The 13842-nt window shown below is 37.8% G+C and overlaps 1 protein-coding gene across 3 annotated transcripts; it reads right to left on the minus strand.

Moving 5' to 3' along the window:
* Positions 1-372: 372 nt before the first annotated feature.
* LOC122060926 (eyes absent homolog) lies at positions 373-12225 on the minus strand. 3 transcript variants are annotated; one of them, XM_042624035.1, is made up of 7 exons: positions 12065-12225; positions 11752-11830; positions 11046-11343; positions 10731-10898; positions 8396-8489; positions 1895-2080; positions 373-968 (listed from the first exon to the last, which is right to left on the minus strand). In XM_042624035.1, the coding sequence occupies exons 3-7, from the start codon at positions 11220-11222 to the stop codon at positions 781-783; spliced, it is 813 nt and encodes a 270-aa protein (XP_042479969.1). In that variant the 5' UTR covers positions 11223-11343; positions 11752-11830; positions 12065-12225; the 3' UTR covers positions 373-780. The 3 variants fall into 3 exon arrangements, with proteins under 3 accessions (XP_042479969.1, XP_042479967.1, XP_042479968.1); XM_042624033.1 differs by having other exon boundaries at positions 373-975; positions 12065-12224; XM_042624034.1 differs by having other exon boundaries at positions 373-975; positions 11046-11359; positions 12065-12224.
* Between the last annotated feature and the right edge of the window lie 1617 nt (positions 12226-13842).

Here is a 13842-nt window from a genome sequence, read left to right on the forward strand (position 1 = left end):
CCACCGGTTCACTTTTTAAAGGAGACTAATTTTGTGTGTGGGATTATTTGATCGGAAAACAGTTGTTAACTCAAAAAAAAATAATTTTGATAGATCAAGTGCAAGGATTAAAGTATCAATATCAATCGTTGTATCAATCAGCTAAATTTAAAATACATATCAGAGGGTATCGTATCGTGTCGAATATACGCTAAGATATGCTAAGAATCAAAGATTAAAATATTGATATCGATCGTCTAAATTTAAAATACGTATCGGAGAGATATCGTATCGGAGATACTTTAAACTATGTCATACACCCAAACACCAAGAAGACCAATCAATATCCATATTAAATAATTCCTATAAACAACATATTTTACACTTGAGCACTGCTTAACAAGATGCTTATTTTTTGGTATTCCTTTGCCTTCCCAGTTTGTGGATTTACATAATGGAACAATAACTCTCTCTCCCTCTCTCAAAAGATATTTAGCCTTACCCCTACATTGCAGAGAGGCTGCTTCCAAATCAAATCCACGACCACTAGCTCACAATAGAACAACCTTACCGTTACACCGAGTTAAGGTATCATATAGTAAATTATGCCAACAATCTGCTGTTCTGAGATGGTTCTATGCACCTCTAATGTGTAATCCCAACATAATCATGCATATTTACATACAACTAATCATACATACAACACCAAAAGATGAAAGCTTGGAGGTGGTGTTACTACAACTTATTCCTCATCATCTTTTGGAACACCATACACAACATCAAGATAGTGGCCGACTGTTTTCATTGTAAGACCTGGGAACCTGTGGAAACCCACAGGTTGTGGATCAATTCTAATGAATGGCCAAGCCATTGTCTGTGCAGCTTCACATTCTTCCCATCCATCCCCAATCGCACAGAACCTGACATTTGGTCCACCAAAACGCTCCTTGATCCATGAAAAGCATTGGAGCTTTCCAACTTCCCATGAACTGTAGACTGAAGAATCAGAAACTGTCAATAGCAAGACGTTCATGATTTTAAAACAGCTAGAAACTCAAAAACAAGTTATGGTGGCATCTTTAGGTTTGTCCATGAAAATTTACAAACAAAACAGTAATTTAATCAGGTTCTCTGTTTTAGTGGATCTATATTCGATCAATAAATAGATGCATGACCAACTCCACCACCACACACCCCCTCCCCCCAAATTGCATGTGCTGACTGAATCAAAGAATTTTCTTTGAGGAACCCAACCCGTTTTGTAAGCAAATCTACTACTTATCACTATGCCCAGCAAGTGACTTAATCACTTTCACAAACAATGTCCATGATAGATAATTAGCTGAAAGCATATTTTGTGGAGGAACTCAAAAGTATGTGTAGTGGAGACGGACATTTGGAGCAGCTACAGCTCTTGAAGAGATCTCTCAAGTGACAGATTTTCCTAACCATAATTTCAATCTAAAAAAATTCATGATCTCAGATGCTGGATGTCTCGGGGTCATTGCTGAGCAATTTTTAGTAAATCTAGAAGTATGTTGATGTGTGAAAACTTTTGCAAATGTTGGCAATTGGAATAAAATTCAATGAAACCAACAACAACAACAACAACTCAGCCTTATCCCAACTAAATGGGGTGGCTACATGGATCCTTGCCCTCCAATCAGCTCTATTTGAGTCATACTTGAAACAAACTATTTTTGGTTTCCATTACACCATTAATCAGCTCCATCAAATAAAACCATTTTATGGAATTCATTTATGCATGAACGATGAGTTGCCACTATGCCATTTCATGGGGTAGTCCAACTAACACGGCCATGAAGCAGTACTAGATATACTAAAATCAAAGAAGAAACATGTTCTGACAAACCAAGATTATATAATCCATATGAAATAAAAAGAATTAACTGACCATTTGTATGTGTAAATAAATCATCCAGCCGAAACAGCAAACACTTGACAAGGGTGGGTATTAATGATCCAGAAGTGACTAAAACATTAATGTTCTTGTATCCGGTACCAGTACAGACATTGGATGAGGCAACATGAGGAGCCAAGCCATTGTTTTCTCCTGAACAGTGTTCCAAGAAGGTCCGTGCTGCATTGGCACAAGAATAAAAATTATTAAAACATATGGACAAAACGTAGTTGTGCATATTACTGCAAGTTTGGTTGAATACTCTTTCAGATCTCAGTGAAAAAGGCAGATTACTTGTCAAGCACAAGAAAAGGGAAATCAAACCACCTATTACAACAGCAAGCACCAGCACAAGAGTCTTCTGTTCCAGTTTCTCATGTTTTGGAAAGAATTCATGGATTCGAAGTCTTGGGAGATAATGACCAACCAAATAAGAATCCAAAGAAAAATATTATAAGTTTAGTATATAGGTGATTGATCAGCTCTCCATCTTCTATGCACATTTCCTGTACCATGGATTTCGTTCAGTTCTCTTATTTGTAGCAAGTTAGAAGTGTCAAAGATTTGTTTTTATATGGGAAATTTTCAATCTCTCCCTATATTGCCCTATATTTACTCAAACTTTCTTTTTTCTGATTTCCGCAAAAAGGTAAACTTCTACCTCTCCTTCTCCCTTGGTGTTTTAAAATACCCAACTTACCCCTCATTTTCCCATTTTAACTGGTTGCTCCTTTTCTAAAACTTTTGATGGTGGGACCCACGTCAACCGCTCCCTTCTCCTTTTGTTTCTTCTTCTCGACCAACACCTCCCCCTCCTCCTCCTTCACAAGCCAGCTCTCACCTGCCCCCTTTCCTCTCTCCCCAACTCCACTCTCACCCACCCACGCCCTGCCTCTTCCCTGCAACCCTGCCCAGCCCCACCCCGAGGCTTGCTACTGGTTGACACACACTGTGGTGTTTGATATTTGCTGCAACCCGAGATTTCAATCAAAGGAAAGCTGAGTGGCCTCAATGTCAAATCAAAATAGTTATTGAATTCCCATCTCTCTTTCTAGCCCCTTCTTCCCCCTTCTCTTTTTATATAGAAAAAACAGGGGCTCCCCCGACCATCTTCGATCAAAAAGCTGTGTAATTTTCTTAAATGTTAGATACTTCAAGTATAGTTAACAATTCACCCCCCCCCCTCTTTTTTTCTCTTAAAGAAAACAAAACTCTACTAAAGCTCATTCAGAGTAGGATTAGAGCTACTTTTCTTCTACTTGATTTTTAATCAGACATGGAAGGATAAAGCACTAGCTTGTGAGCCCTAGTTCTAAATTTCATTTCTTCTACTAGGTTCCCCCAGGATAGGGACGAGGAAGGTAGAACCATTGGAATGACCATTGTTAAGTAACAAGGTTGAGGAGAATCATGAGTTCGTGTCCTAAAAGCAATGTAGCTGAGATATTCATTTCTCGTAGACCATCTGAAGGAAGACAGAAGACTGAACAAAAAATCCTCAAAGAGGGGCCTAAAGCTACCAACGACGAAACTGTCACGAAACCTCCATGACACCCTAGAAGACCATTCTACTTACGTCGTCAAACCAAAATCTCATGAACTTGATCAGCAAGCCAAGCTTGATATGCAAACCAAACATCGCATTTCTACCTGTCAAATTCAAATGTGGCCTTTGATATATATCTTGGGTGAGTTGCTTCTTCTATAAATAGGGGCACGGTAGTATGCATTTTCAGGTCTCACTATGCAATTCTCAAGTCTCCACTATCAAATTTCCGTTATTAACACTTTGGATATTCAAAGTCTAAACTCCAAACCAGTAAAGCCAGATCAAAATATAAAGATATTACAGAGCATATGGCAAGCAGAGATCAAGACAATTCTGGACAAGAGATCAGGGCGAGTGATGGAAGCGAGGACTCAAACTGTAGCTCCTCTAAGAATAGATTCGGTAAAGGATTCTTTGCGAACACCACCATGGCTGAGTTATGGAGGTGGTGTTCCTGATGGGGGAGGCGATGGTGTTTGAGACAAAGAAGCATAAGGAGAAGGGGGTGGTTGATATGGGTGCCACTATCAAAAGTCATAGAAAGAAACAACCGGTTAACATGGGAAAATGAGGGGAAAGTTGGGTATTTTAAAATACCAAGGGAGAAGGAGAGGTAGAACTTCACCTTTTTAGGGGAATCTAAAAAAAATAGTTCAAGAAGGGGAGTTTGAGTAAATGTAGGATAAGTACAGGGGAGTGATAGAAATTTTCCCCTTTCACAAATAAAAAATTAAAAAGGAGGATTTGCAAGAAAGAAACGAAAATCTTGATGGAGGGCCGGTAGGGAAAGGGAAGAAATCCCTGAGAGAACTAAAATTTTCACAGGAGGGAGAGGAGTCGCACAAAGAAAGAGGGGGAAGGAGGTCACACGACCTTGCAAGTACTCATTTGACACTAAACAATTCAATTCATTCCATTCTCAAATCTGTCTAAGAAATTGGGTTACATGCCCTTTAATACTAAACTGAAATTAAAACTTACCTAATTAAAATCTAAAAGTGAAATAGAGACTTCTAGTTACTTCCTAATCTTAGACTAATAAAATAGAAAGACAATAAAACTAAAATTAGAAAATTCTAATTGTTTAATAGCTACCCAAAATAAAAGATTACAAACATCCCCAAATAAAATAAATCCTAAAGGATCCTAACAGCTTTGAACCCAAATCGGTAACTTTGATTCCGAATTGGATCTGGTTCATCTCTGTCTGGATACCCAGATGGGTTTGGATCGGTCCATGTGTGTGTATCTGCATCAACTCCCCCAGTGTTGATAAAAACTCATGCACATTTGTAAAACGGCAACACTAAAAGCTCACGAGCGAGGCCGAATTTCTCCTTACCCTCGACGCGAAAATAATCCAAGATATGAAGTCTTGGAGGTGCATTCAGGTCCGAAAAATCATGTGGAAGAACAAACTCATGATGGGGAATCAATGGCTCTGTATTGAAGTCCTTCATAACTTGATCCACGATTTTCTTAATTTTCGGTGCCGTTACTGGTTCCACAACTAGATGGTCTTCCTCTTGTGTTGACTCATTCGATTCGCTCTATGGGTGCACTGTTAGTACCACCTTTTTTGAGTCAGCCGATCCATGAAGAATAAATTTTGTATGCATGTGGTAAGCCTGGAGGGTGCACAAATTGTTTTCACGATCAAGGATGTCGTCCCGTTGTTCCGACCAACCTCAACCCAATTTAATGATTTGTTGAGGAGAATCAAACACTTCACAAAAAACACCATCATAATAATCAAAAACAAAAAATTCAACGAATACATCATCCTCTGACTCAAAAATAATATGATTGGTCTTTGACAACATATCCATCACCGATCTTGAGACAAAATTGTCGTGTTGTCTTCATCAATCAACAAATGAGAAAGTTTTCCATTGGACAAGCGAATTCTAAACTTGAACACGTAAGAATCTACGATTGGATCGTTTGTGGACTCTCTAATTTACAAATACTCAATTTACAAGAAATGAATAAGTGTAATTATTATTTATTTTTTTTCTTTTTTCTTTTTTTCTTTTTTTGTTTGTTAAAGGAAGGAAAATTTGTAAGTAATGGATGGTCAATTAGAAATTTAGAAACCCACAATATGTTACGTATGAGTGAGAGGGGTAAACTTGGAAAATAAGAAAAATATGGGAGAGAATAGAATAAAGGAGAAGGATAGGGGCAGTTTTGGAAAAGGAAAAGTTGTAATTAAGGAAATAAGTAAAGAGAGTCGTGGGGCGGGGTTATACTAACAAAAGGGACTTCCTTCTTGGAGATGGAGAACCAACGAAGGTTCTTTTCTCTATCAATTCAAGGAACCAGCGAGAGAGACGCTGGCTGCAACAGTGGAGGGGGGTCGACACAAGGAAGGAGGATATCTAGGGGAGTCCTCTTGTGCTGATGGCAAGCAATGGTGGAAATCTAGGGATCTTCGAAACCATGTATGGATTCTCGGTTCCCTTTCTCTTTTCTCTCCTTGCTTCTTCTTCATTTTTTTTTTTTTTCGGTCCATCGCTCTCTTCTCTTCTCTTCTCTTCTCTTCTCTTCTCGTCTTCTTTCTTCTACTGCTTCTTTTCTCTTTGGCTGGAAGTACACTAGTACTCTAGTAAAAAAGGGGTGATCGAGGCTTCTGAAAGGGAAAATGGTGGGGGTTGGGACTGGAATTCAAAGGAAGGGGTTAAGGTTCTAGTTCGACTTCTCTATTTGTGCAACAGACTTTTTTTTTGGGGGGGTGAAATATCTGACTTGCGGCAGAAACCGTGAGGATAGAATGAGAAGGGAAGAAGGTAGAACATGGAGGGAGAACAAAGGAAAAGATCCTTCAGCTTTAATACCACTTGATGGAGGGCCGGTAGGTGAAGGGAAGAAATCCCTGAGAAAACTCAGAGTTACACTAGAGGGAGAGGAGTTGCACAAAGAAAGAGGGGGGGAAGGAGGTCGCACGACCTTGCAAGTGGCCATCTGGCACTAAACAATTCAATTCATTCCATTCTCATATCTGTCTAAGAAATTGGGTTACATGCCTTTTAATACTAAACTGAAATTAAAACTTACCTGATTAAAATCTAAAACTGAAATAGAGGCATCTAATTACTTCCTAAATCTTAGACTAATAAAATAAAAAGACCATAGAACTAAAATTGGAACTCTAATTTTCCAATAACTACCCAAACTAAAAGATTACAAATCTTCCCCAAATAAAATAAAATCCTAAAAGATCCTAATAGCTTTGAATCCAAATCGGCAACTTTGATTCCAAACTAGATCTGGTTCATCTCTGTTTGGATATCCAGATGGGTTTGGATCGGTCCATGTGTGCGTATCTGCATCACTCCACACAATTACAGTCAATACATAAGAAAAACTCTCACAATGTGACGCAGTTAAGGGTGTCCAATCGGGCCAATTGGACCTCAGAAGACTTTGTTTTGGCCCATGGTTGGATTCTATTGGCCTTGGGATATTTAATTAGCTTAAAAGTTAGTTCTAGAGGAAAGTTGTTAATTTGGTTTATTAGTCCTTTTTGTGATTTTCTTTTGGAGAAAGAACCCTGCCGATCTAGCGTAAGAAACGCCAGATGCGCGGGAGCATCTTCAGCACATGGCAGGGGAAAGCAGCGCGGTCATTTCATGCCCTGCTATGTCTGGGCATTTCCTATGACAAACCAGAAGGGTTCTTTTTCCATTTTATTTTTTACATCTACATAATCCCAATGATAGGAATTAGTTAATGAAGATTTGTTAGATTTTATTGAGAGTGTGCCGCTGCGCATGCATGTGACTGGTAAGCAGTCTTCTCTCCCCTCACGTTATTCCTTCCCTCTCTCCATATGATTAGTTCTCATCTTCTCCTTCATCTTCTTCTTTTCTTATTTGTTCTTCTATCAAGACATCTGAATTTGCATTATGGTCTCCAATTGCTGTTACAGTTTCAGATCATTGTTATTTAATAAATCAGATCCTTGTTTGGTGATTGTTAGATCCCTAACATCAAATTCTGTTCTTAATCTGCAATTTCAGATTCCTTGTGCCAGTAGGATATCTCCATATCTCTTAATCAGATCGGGATGGTCCTAAGATTTTAGTATCTTATTCCCTTGGACCACTTGAGCCTTCTACCAGAATTCTGACATTCTTTGATCTGTTGAATTCCTCCTGTTATTTGATTTCTCCAAATTCTGATTCCTTTATTAATGCAATATTGATCTTAAACCAGTGAAAAACCAGCGAGATATCAAATCATGAGAATTTTCAATTAAGGGACAAAAACAAATCAAAATCAAGATCGATAACAGGCTTTTCTCTTTCTTCAACACTCTGTTCTCTTTCATACATGAAAGCAACAATAAAACGGATATGAGTTGCGCATCCCACCTAAGCCTCAATCAGCATCCCACTGATCATACTTGCGAGGCATCTCACCAAGCAACACCGCTTCCCACAATGAATCTTTGCATCTCACAAATCAACAACGGCAATAGTCAAGCCCAATTCATTGTTCAACATATGGGGGGCTGTATCAAGCCTTGCATATTTATAGACTTGAATGAAAACAGAAAACAAGGGAACTCCTCACAAAAGGCTTGGAGGTTTCCTAATACATTACAACTGTAAAATAAAAACCAACTAATATTATAAACTGTCCTACACAGTTAACATACTTACATATCACAAAATAAAATAATTATTAAAAAGGGAGCCTCATGCACAGGGTCTGGCCTTTTTATGGTAGTTTTTGTTAGTTTTCGATACATATCTCAAACTACAGATGCTTTTCTATGCATATGTGAAAATCAAGAAATAATGAAAAGCATTTCTAAATTCAAAATTTTCACAGAGTTCATTATTGATGTATTGTATTAAGGATAAGCCCAGCAAATAATTTTTTTAAATTGTGGTTATTATAGATACATGGGGTAATATCTTGCATTCACCGTAACATACCTGAAGAGAGCCATCTATCCGTGTAACTATCAGTCATATCATACAGAGCATCCCAGCGTTCTATCATCTCTTGATCAAGAACGTTATGCAAACCCTGCAACAATTGAAGAAGTTGAGCTATTTTCCTAAAACATATTAGCAATCACTATAGGTTTCATGAGAGAAAAACCATTTACTTTGAAGAATAACCAGGGTGGGGAGGACAATTTCATTTATAACAAGCAGCCCCTTTAGGAAATGGAACATCCACTAATTTCCTTTATTGCGAACTGCCTATGCAAGTTCCATGTCTCTGAAATTCTCAAGCTGATGTATCAGGATTTGTTAGCCTGAATTTCAGACATATGCCGAGAAAATGAGGCAGGTGGAGGTACAATAGGCCCAAATTAGTGTCAAATCCGCATCTTATGGGAGTCAACAGTGTTATAACAAGAAGCCCCTTTAGGAATTGGAATATCCACTTTTTATAACTTCAGTAGTTCCCATGGGGAAATTTGCAACTCCCTCTATCATAGATATGTCATTCATAAATGTGTTTGATCATAAATAACGGACAAACTTCAAATAATAAGGAACTCCCGTATTATCTATTCCTGGAAATTGTTATCATCCAAAAAAACCATGCCCTTGAAAGATATGATTTTAGCTGTAACACCTGCTGCCTGCACTTTCTTAGAAGCACTCTACCATATCGAACCCCGTCTGCAGGCTAATTTATCATCTGTACGAGCTTCACCCATGGAATATGCTACGAACCTTGATTTCTAATGAATTTGTTCTTTTTCAATTACTAGTTATTACTTTTTTCCCTTCTGAATATGACAGCTCACTAAGTTGGTAATATCTGTCAATTTATATACCATAGATCTAGGTTCAGAACCTGTCTTCGCTTCCTAACAACTTGCCCAAGATGTTTCAAGTCTTTTAACAACTTATCCTGTCTCCAGAATTTTCAAGTAACTTTAATATTTTCTCAGAAATTAATGAAATTAGCTTTCAGAAACATTGGGTTGTTCTAATGGTAACCATGGCAATCTAGTAATGCGACTAGAAATTCCCAGAAATTTCAATAGTCACATTTGAAAGACAAAAAAAAAAAAGGGAAATGAGGAAGTAAAACCAGAAAGAATGCTGCTGGAATTTTTTCAGTTTTCTCTGGGTCTTTGAAAAGAGAGGGGAGGTCTGATTCTCTAATACCCATGGAAAGAGAGATGAGAGAAGTGTATCAAAGATAGGGATCTACAAACTTAAATTAAAATGTTTACTGAGATTTGACCCAACTAGAGTAAAATATGAAATCGGGCTTGAATAGAATCTACATCAAAAAAAAGCATGCCCAGCAATAGGGCATCAGATTATTGACTCCGAATTAATCGATGCCTATTAGAACAGAAACTTAATTTATTAAGACAAACAAAAGATATATGTACATAAGCAAGGTGCCAAGTCTTGATGCATATTGATTATATCGGTCCAATATATATCGAGATTGGTCACATCAATACGATTCAACACTGATATATGAAAATATTTATGAACATAACTGTACCAAACCTATACAAACTGATACGGTACCAATGCACTCAATAAAGAGGCTGCCAAAAACCCAAAAATCAAAGTTTTTTGAAAGAAAACTTCTTCCTACTCTGATGTTGTCACCAAAACTCATGCGGATCCCATCTACACTATAACCGCAAGCTACGAGGGCCTTCCAACCATAAGTTTGTTGTGATCAGTAACTGAATCCAGATGAGAAGGTAGTTTTCTTATATGAATTGATCACAAGGCCTCTAATTTCAGAAAAAAACACAACTGCAGGAAATTCCAATAAAAGAAAAGATGAAGCTGTAAACAGTGATCCTGTTTGACATTTGAAAACTGCTTTTAAAAGCTATCAACTTATTGGACTGAGATGTAGAGTTTCCCAACAAGCAACAGAGGAAGATAGACATTCCTCCCTTCTACATAAAAAGTAAAATGGAAATTGCAATAACCATATTCTACCACCAAAACAATAAAATGATAGTCCCTGGTCACTACTAAGTACACCACAAGGGCGTCGGAATTGAAAAAGATTAATCCCGGAACATGAATGCAAGATCATAGTAAAGCATGGAAATAAAATCACAAATGATTTGAAATTATCTATCTTTTTCAACCTCCCCCCAGCCCCCCCCCCCCCCCCGGGAAAAAAAGAGGATTGCAAGCAAAGTGGATATCATTTTCTTCAGCCATTACATTAAAAAAAATAAATAAAAAGAAAATTAATAATAGCATGATAGAGTGATAGACTAGTCAGAAAAACACTAAAACAAAAGATTCACATGCTGAGCACCTGTGTGTACTTGTCAGCTATCAAACGATGCCGATATGCTAGTTTCCTTCTGTTAGGATCATCATAAGGAGGATTAAATTCGTCCTTGGCAAAGTCATAACCAGACAGGTCCCTCCCATCATCATACTCACTTAATGCATCAAGACATGGCTTATTGTAATGTTCAATCTGATCAACCATGAACCAAATAAATTCAACGTCAACCGAATAACTTTCATCTCAACAAAAATGCAAATTTTTATAATGGAGACTACATAAATGGAACTCTATCATGCAATAGAGGGAAATAAATTCAAGTATAGATACCAGACTTACTTCTTCATAAAAGAAATAGTCATCACAGACCCGCAAAATGTGTTCCTCCCACATTTTCCCAATCTCTATACCCTTTTGTATGTCCTTTGAACCATTAAAACCCTCTGCATATTTACTATTCAACAGCGACTTTAACAGTATAAGTGTCTCATCCATGTCCCAGATGAACACATTCATCTTCTAACCCACAATAGTTTTTTGGCACCACTTCCACTTTCTCAATAGAATTTATTGAGGTATCCTCCAATAATTCAACCAACTACACATCTCTTAGACAAGTTACGAACTCTTTAGCAGCCTGAAACAAGGATACACTAAAGTTTTGATCAAAACTATAATAAATAATTTAAAAGCTACCTAATAAATAATAAGGGTCAGAATAGAGGTATCCAGAACAAAAAAAAAAAAGGCCCTTGTGCCCCCATTGGATTAACCAAATTGGCTAGTGATCCTTTTCTCCTCCTCTTTTTAAGAGACCAACTTGGTTTTGTGGACTACTACGATTGCACAATTATTCCAATAGATGTGTTCATCGATTCCCCAATTTTTAGCAAAGACAAAATGAAAGTAGTTTCTGCAGGTCAGCGATTAACCATAAAATTCACAACATATATCACCCAGTAATGAGAATTTGAGCTGGAATAACACTACCCATATGACAATAACCAAAACCCATAACATGAATTAAATAAATTTAAAGACTTACACTTAAAGAAGTTCAAACTATTTGCCGATGGCTAGAAATTGAACAGATCATAGAATGGCTTCAAGATAATTTGGATTCCCTGAAAACAAATTAGCAGTTCAGCTCTCTATCAAGTGATTACAGAATGGCTCAATAGTATTAACAAATGATTGAGGGGAAAGGATAAAATTAAAACCCAGAAAGAAAAAGACCCATTACATTTCAGCACCTGATTTGCAGGTTTGAACTTTGAATAGATACAGATATATAGCACAACCTTCCTCTGTCCCTTAGACCTAAGAAGTTAACGGAAAGATGTCAATTAGAAGCGTACCTTCACTTCCGCTGCATCAGCAAGCTAGCTTGTAAGGTACCAATCAATACTGTTCGTGGCGTCCAGAAGAAAGTATAGGATCATCCGTTCATTCATCAGTCAGTTGGGTTTCCTTTTAACGTTCAAACGATCAAAACTCGAGTTCCTCGTAGACCCATCTCAGAAACGCCGAGTCGGTGTATTCATGGTTTGGTTTGAGGTAGGGCCTACTTTTCAAGTATCGGTCTGGGATTGGCCGTGTCGGATCAGTATCGGCTGAGACCGATCCCCAATCCGATACTAATCTGGATCGGTTATCCAGATCGTTGCAGTGGTGAAATAGGAAAAATAGTACTTTTTATAAAAATCAGGGTAAAATAAACCGATACTCACCGATCCCATCCCATCCAAATCATACCATCCCCTAAATCCTTGGGTAGGCGTGTCAATCAGTCTACTAGGTCAGTTTCGGTCAGGTATAATGGTTTCCCACTTTAGGCCCTTGCACCATTATGAATTCGTTTAAGTAATCGATCCTCATATGCTATGCATTCTCACTTATAAGCAGTATTTTTATTTAACCGCACTACCAATAAGTAAGCTTCTACCAAAATAAATAAATAAGTAAGCTAAACGGGCCTTAGTTGGGCTTTAAACGGTCAATGACATTTATTTTTATATGAATTATAACTGGGCTCTAAACAGGTTATGATCAGGCTTTAAACGTATCAAACTATAAATCGGGTTCTAAGCGGGTTATAAACGGGCCTTAAACATGTCGGGCCGATTCAGGCTATTAATCATCGATCCCAATTGGGCACAGGTCATGTGGCACCCTTGCACCGGAATAAGGGTTGAAACAGGGCCAGGTTGGGTCAGGTTTCTTACTACCGTAAACCAACCCTATGTCCCCAAAACTCAACCTAGGTCCAGCCCAACCCTATCGTGTTCATGCTTAGACCCAACCTTGTTGGATCCATACCAACCCAACGCGGTCCTAATTGACCCTGATTAGGCAGGGTTGGGCCGTATTGGCCCTAATTGGCATTGTTTTTTGTCATTGGAATAACCTTAATTGACCTTGTTTTTTCTATATATGTCATATGTATTTAGAGAAAAAAAACACACATACACACACACACACACAAATAGACCAAATGTTCAATATACAATTAAAATTATGAAGTACAACACAATAATAGATGTTTAGGACACCAAAGCAAATAATCAATAATAGATATGTCATTATTTTGAATGAAACAATAGGATGACAACCCAAATTTATATTATATAAATGAAGGTTAAATCAGGACCAGGTTGGCCCGGGCTAGGCTAGGCTTAGGCTTCAATCTAGGCCCAACCCAACACTATCTCAGGGTCAGTTTTTTTCAACCCTAAACCACTCTTAGGGTTAGAAAGCTTGGCCTAGGCCTTGTTCGGATTCAGGCAGGTTCGAGCCGTCAGGGGAAAACTTACACCCCTAACTAGAACTACCAATTAATAAATTATTCAGGTTGCAACCCAACACTTTTATTAATCAGATCAAGCTGGTTTTGGTTTTAAATGATCAGGCTCAGCCTGTAATTGAAACCCCTAGTTTGAGGTATCAGTCTCTTCTTGATCTTGAATTGGTGGAACAATATAGACTAGGGTAAAATAATCAAAAAAAAAATTTTTTTTTTTTGATTTTAAGGAAAATTAGGGTTAAAACTATCTTATCAATACCAATCCATAATTGATCTGTATTGCTATGTACCGAAAATTTTCAATGACAATCAATACCGTGCACTAAAATCATG

The sequence above is a fragment of the Macadamia integrifolia genome, chromosome 14, assembly GCF_013358625.1.
Source record: "Macadamia integrifolia cultivar HAES 741 chromosome 14, SCU_Mint_v3, whole genome shotgun sequence".
Taxonomy (NCBI): Eukaryota; Viridiplantae; Streptophyta; class Magnoliopsida; order Proteales; family Proteaceae; genus Macadamia; species Macadamia integrifolia.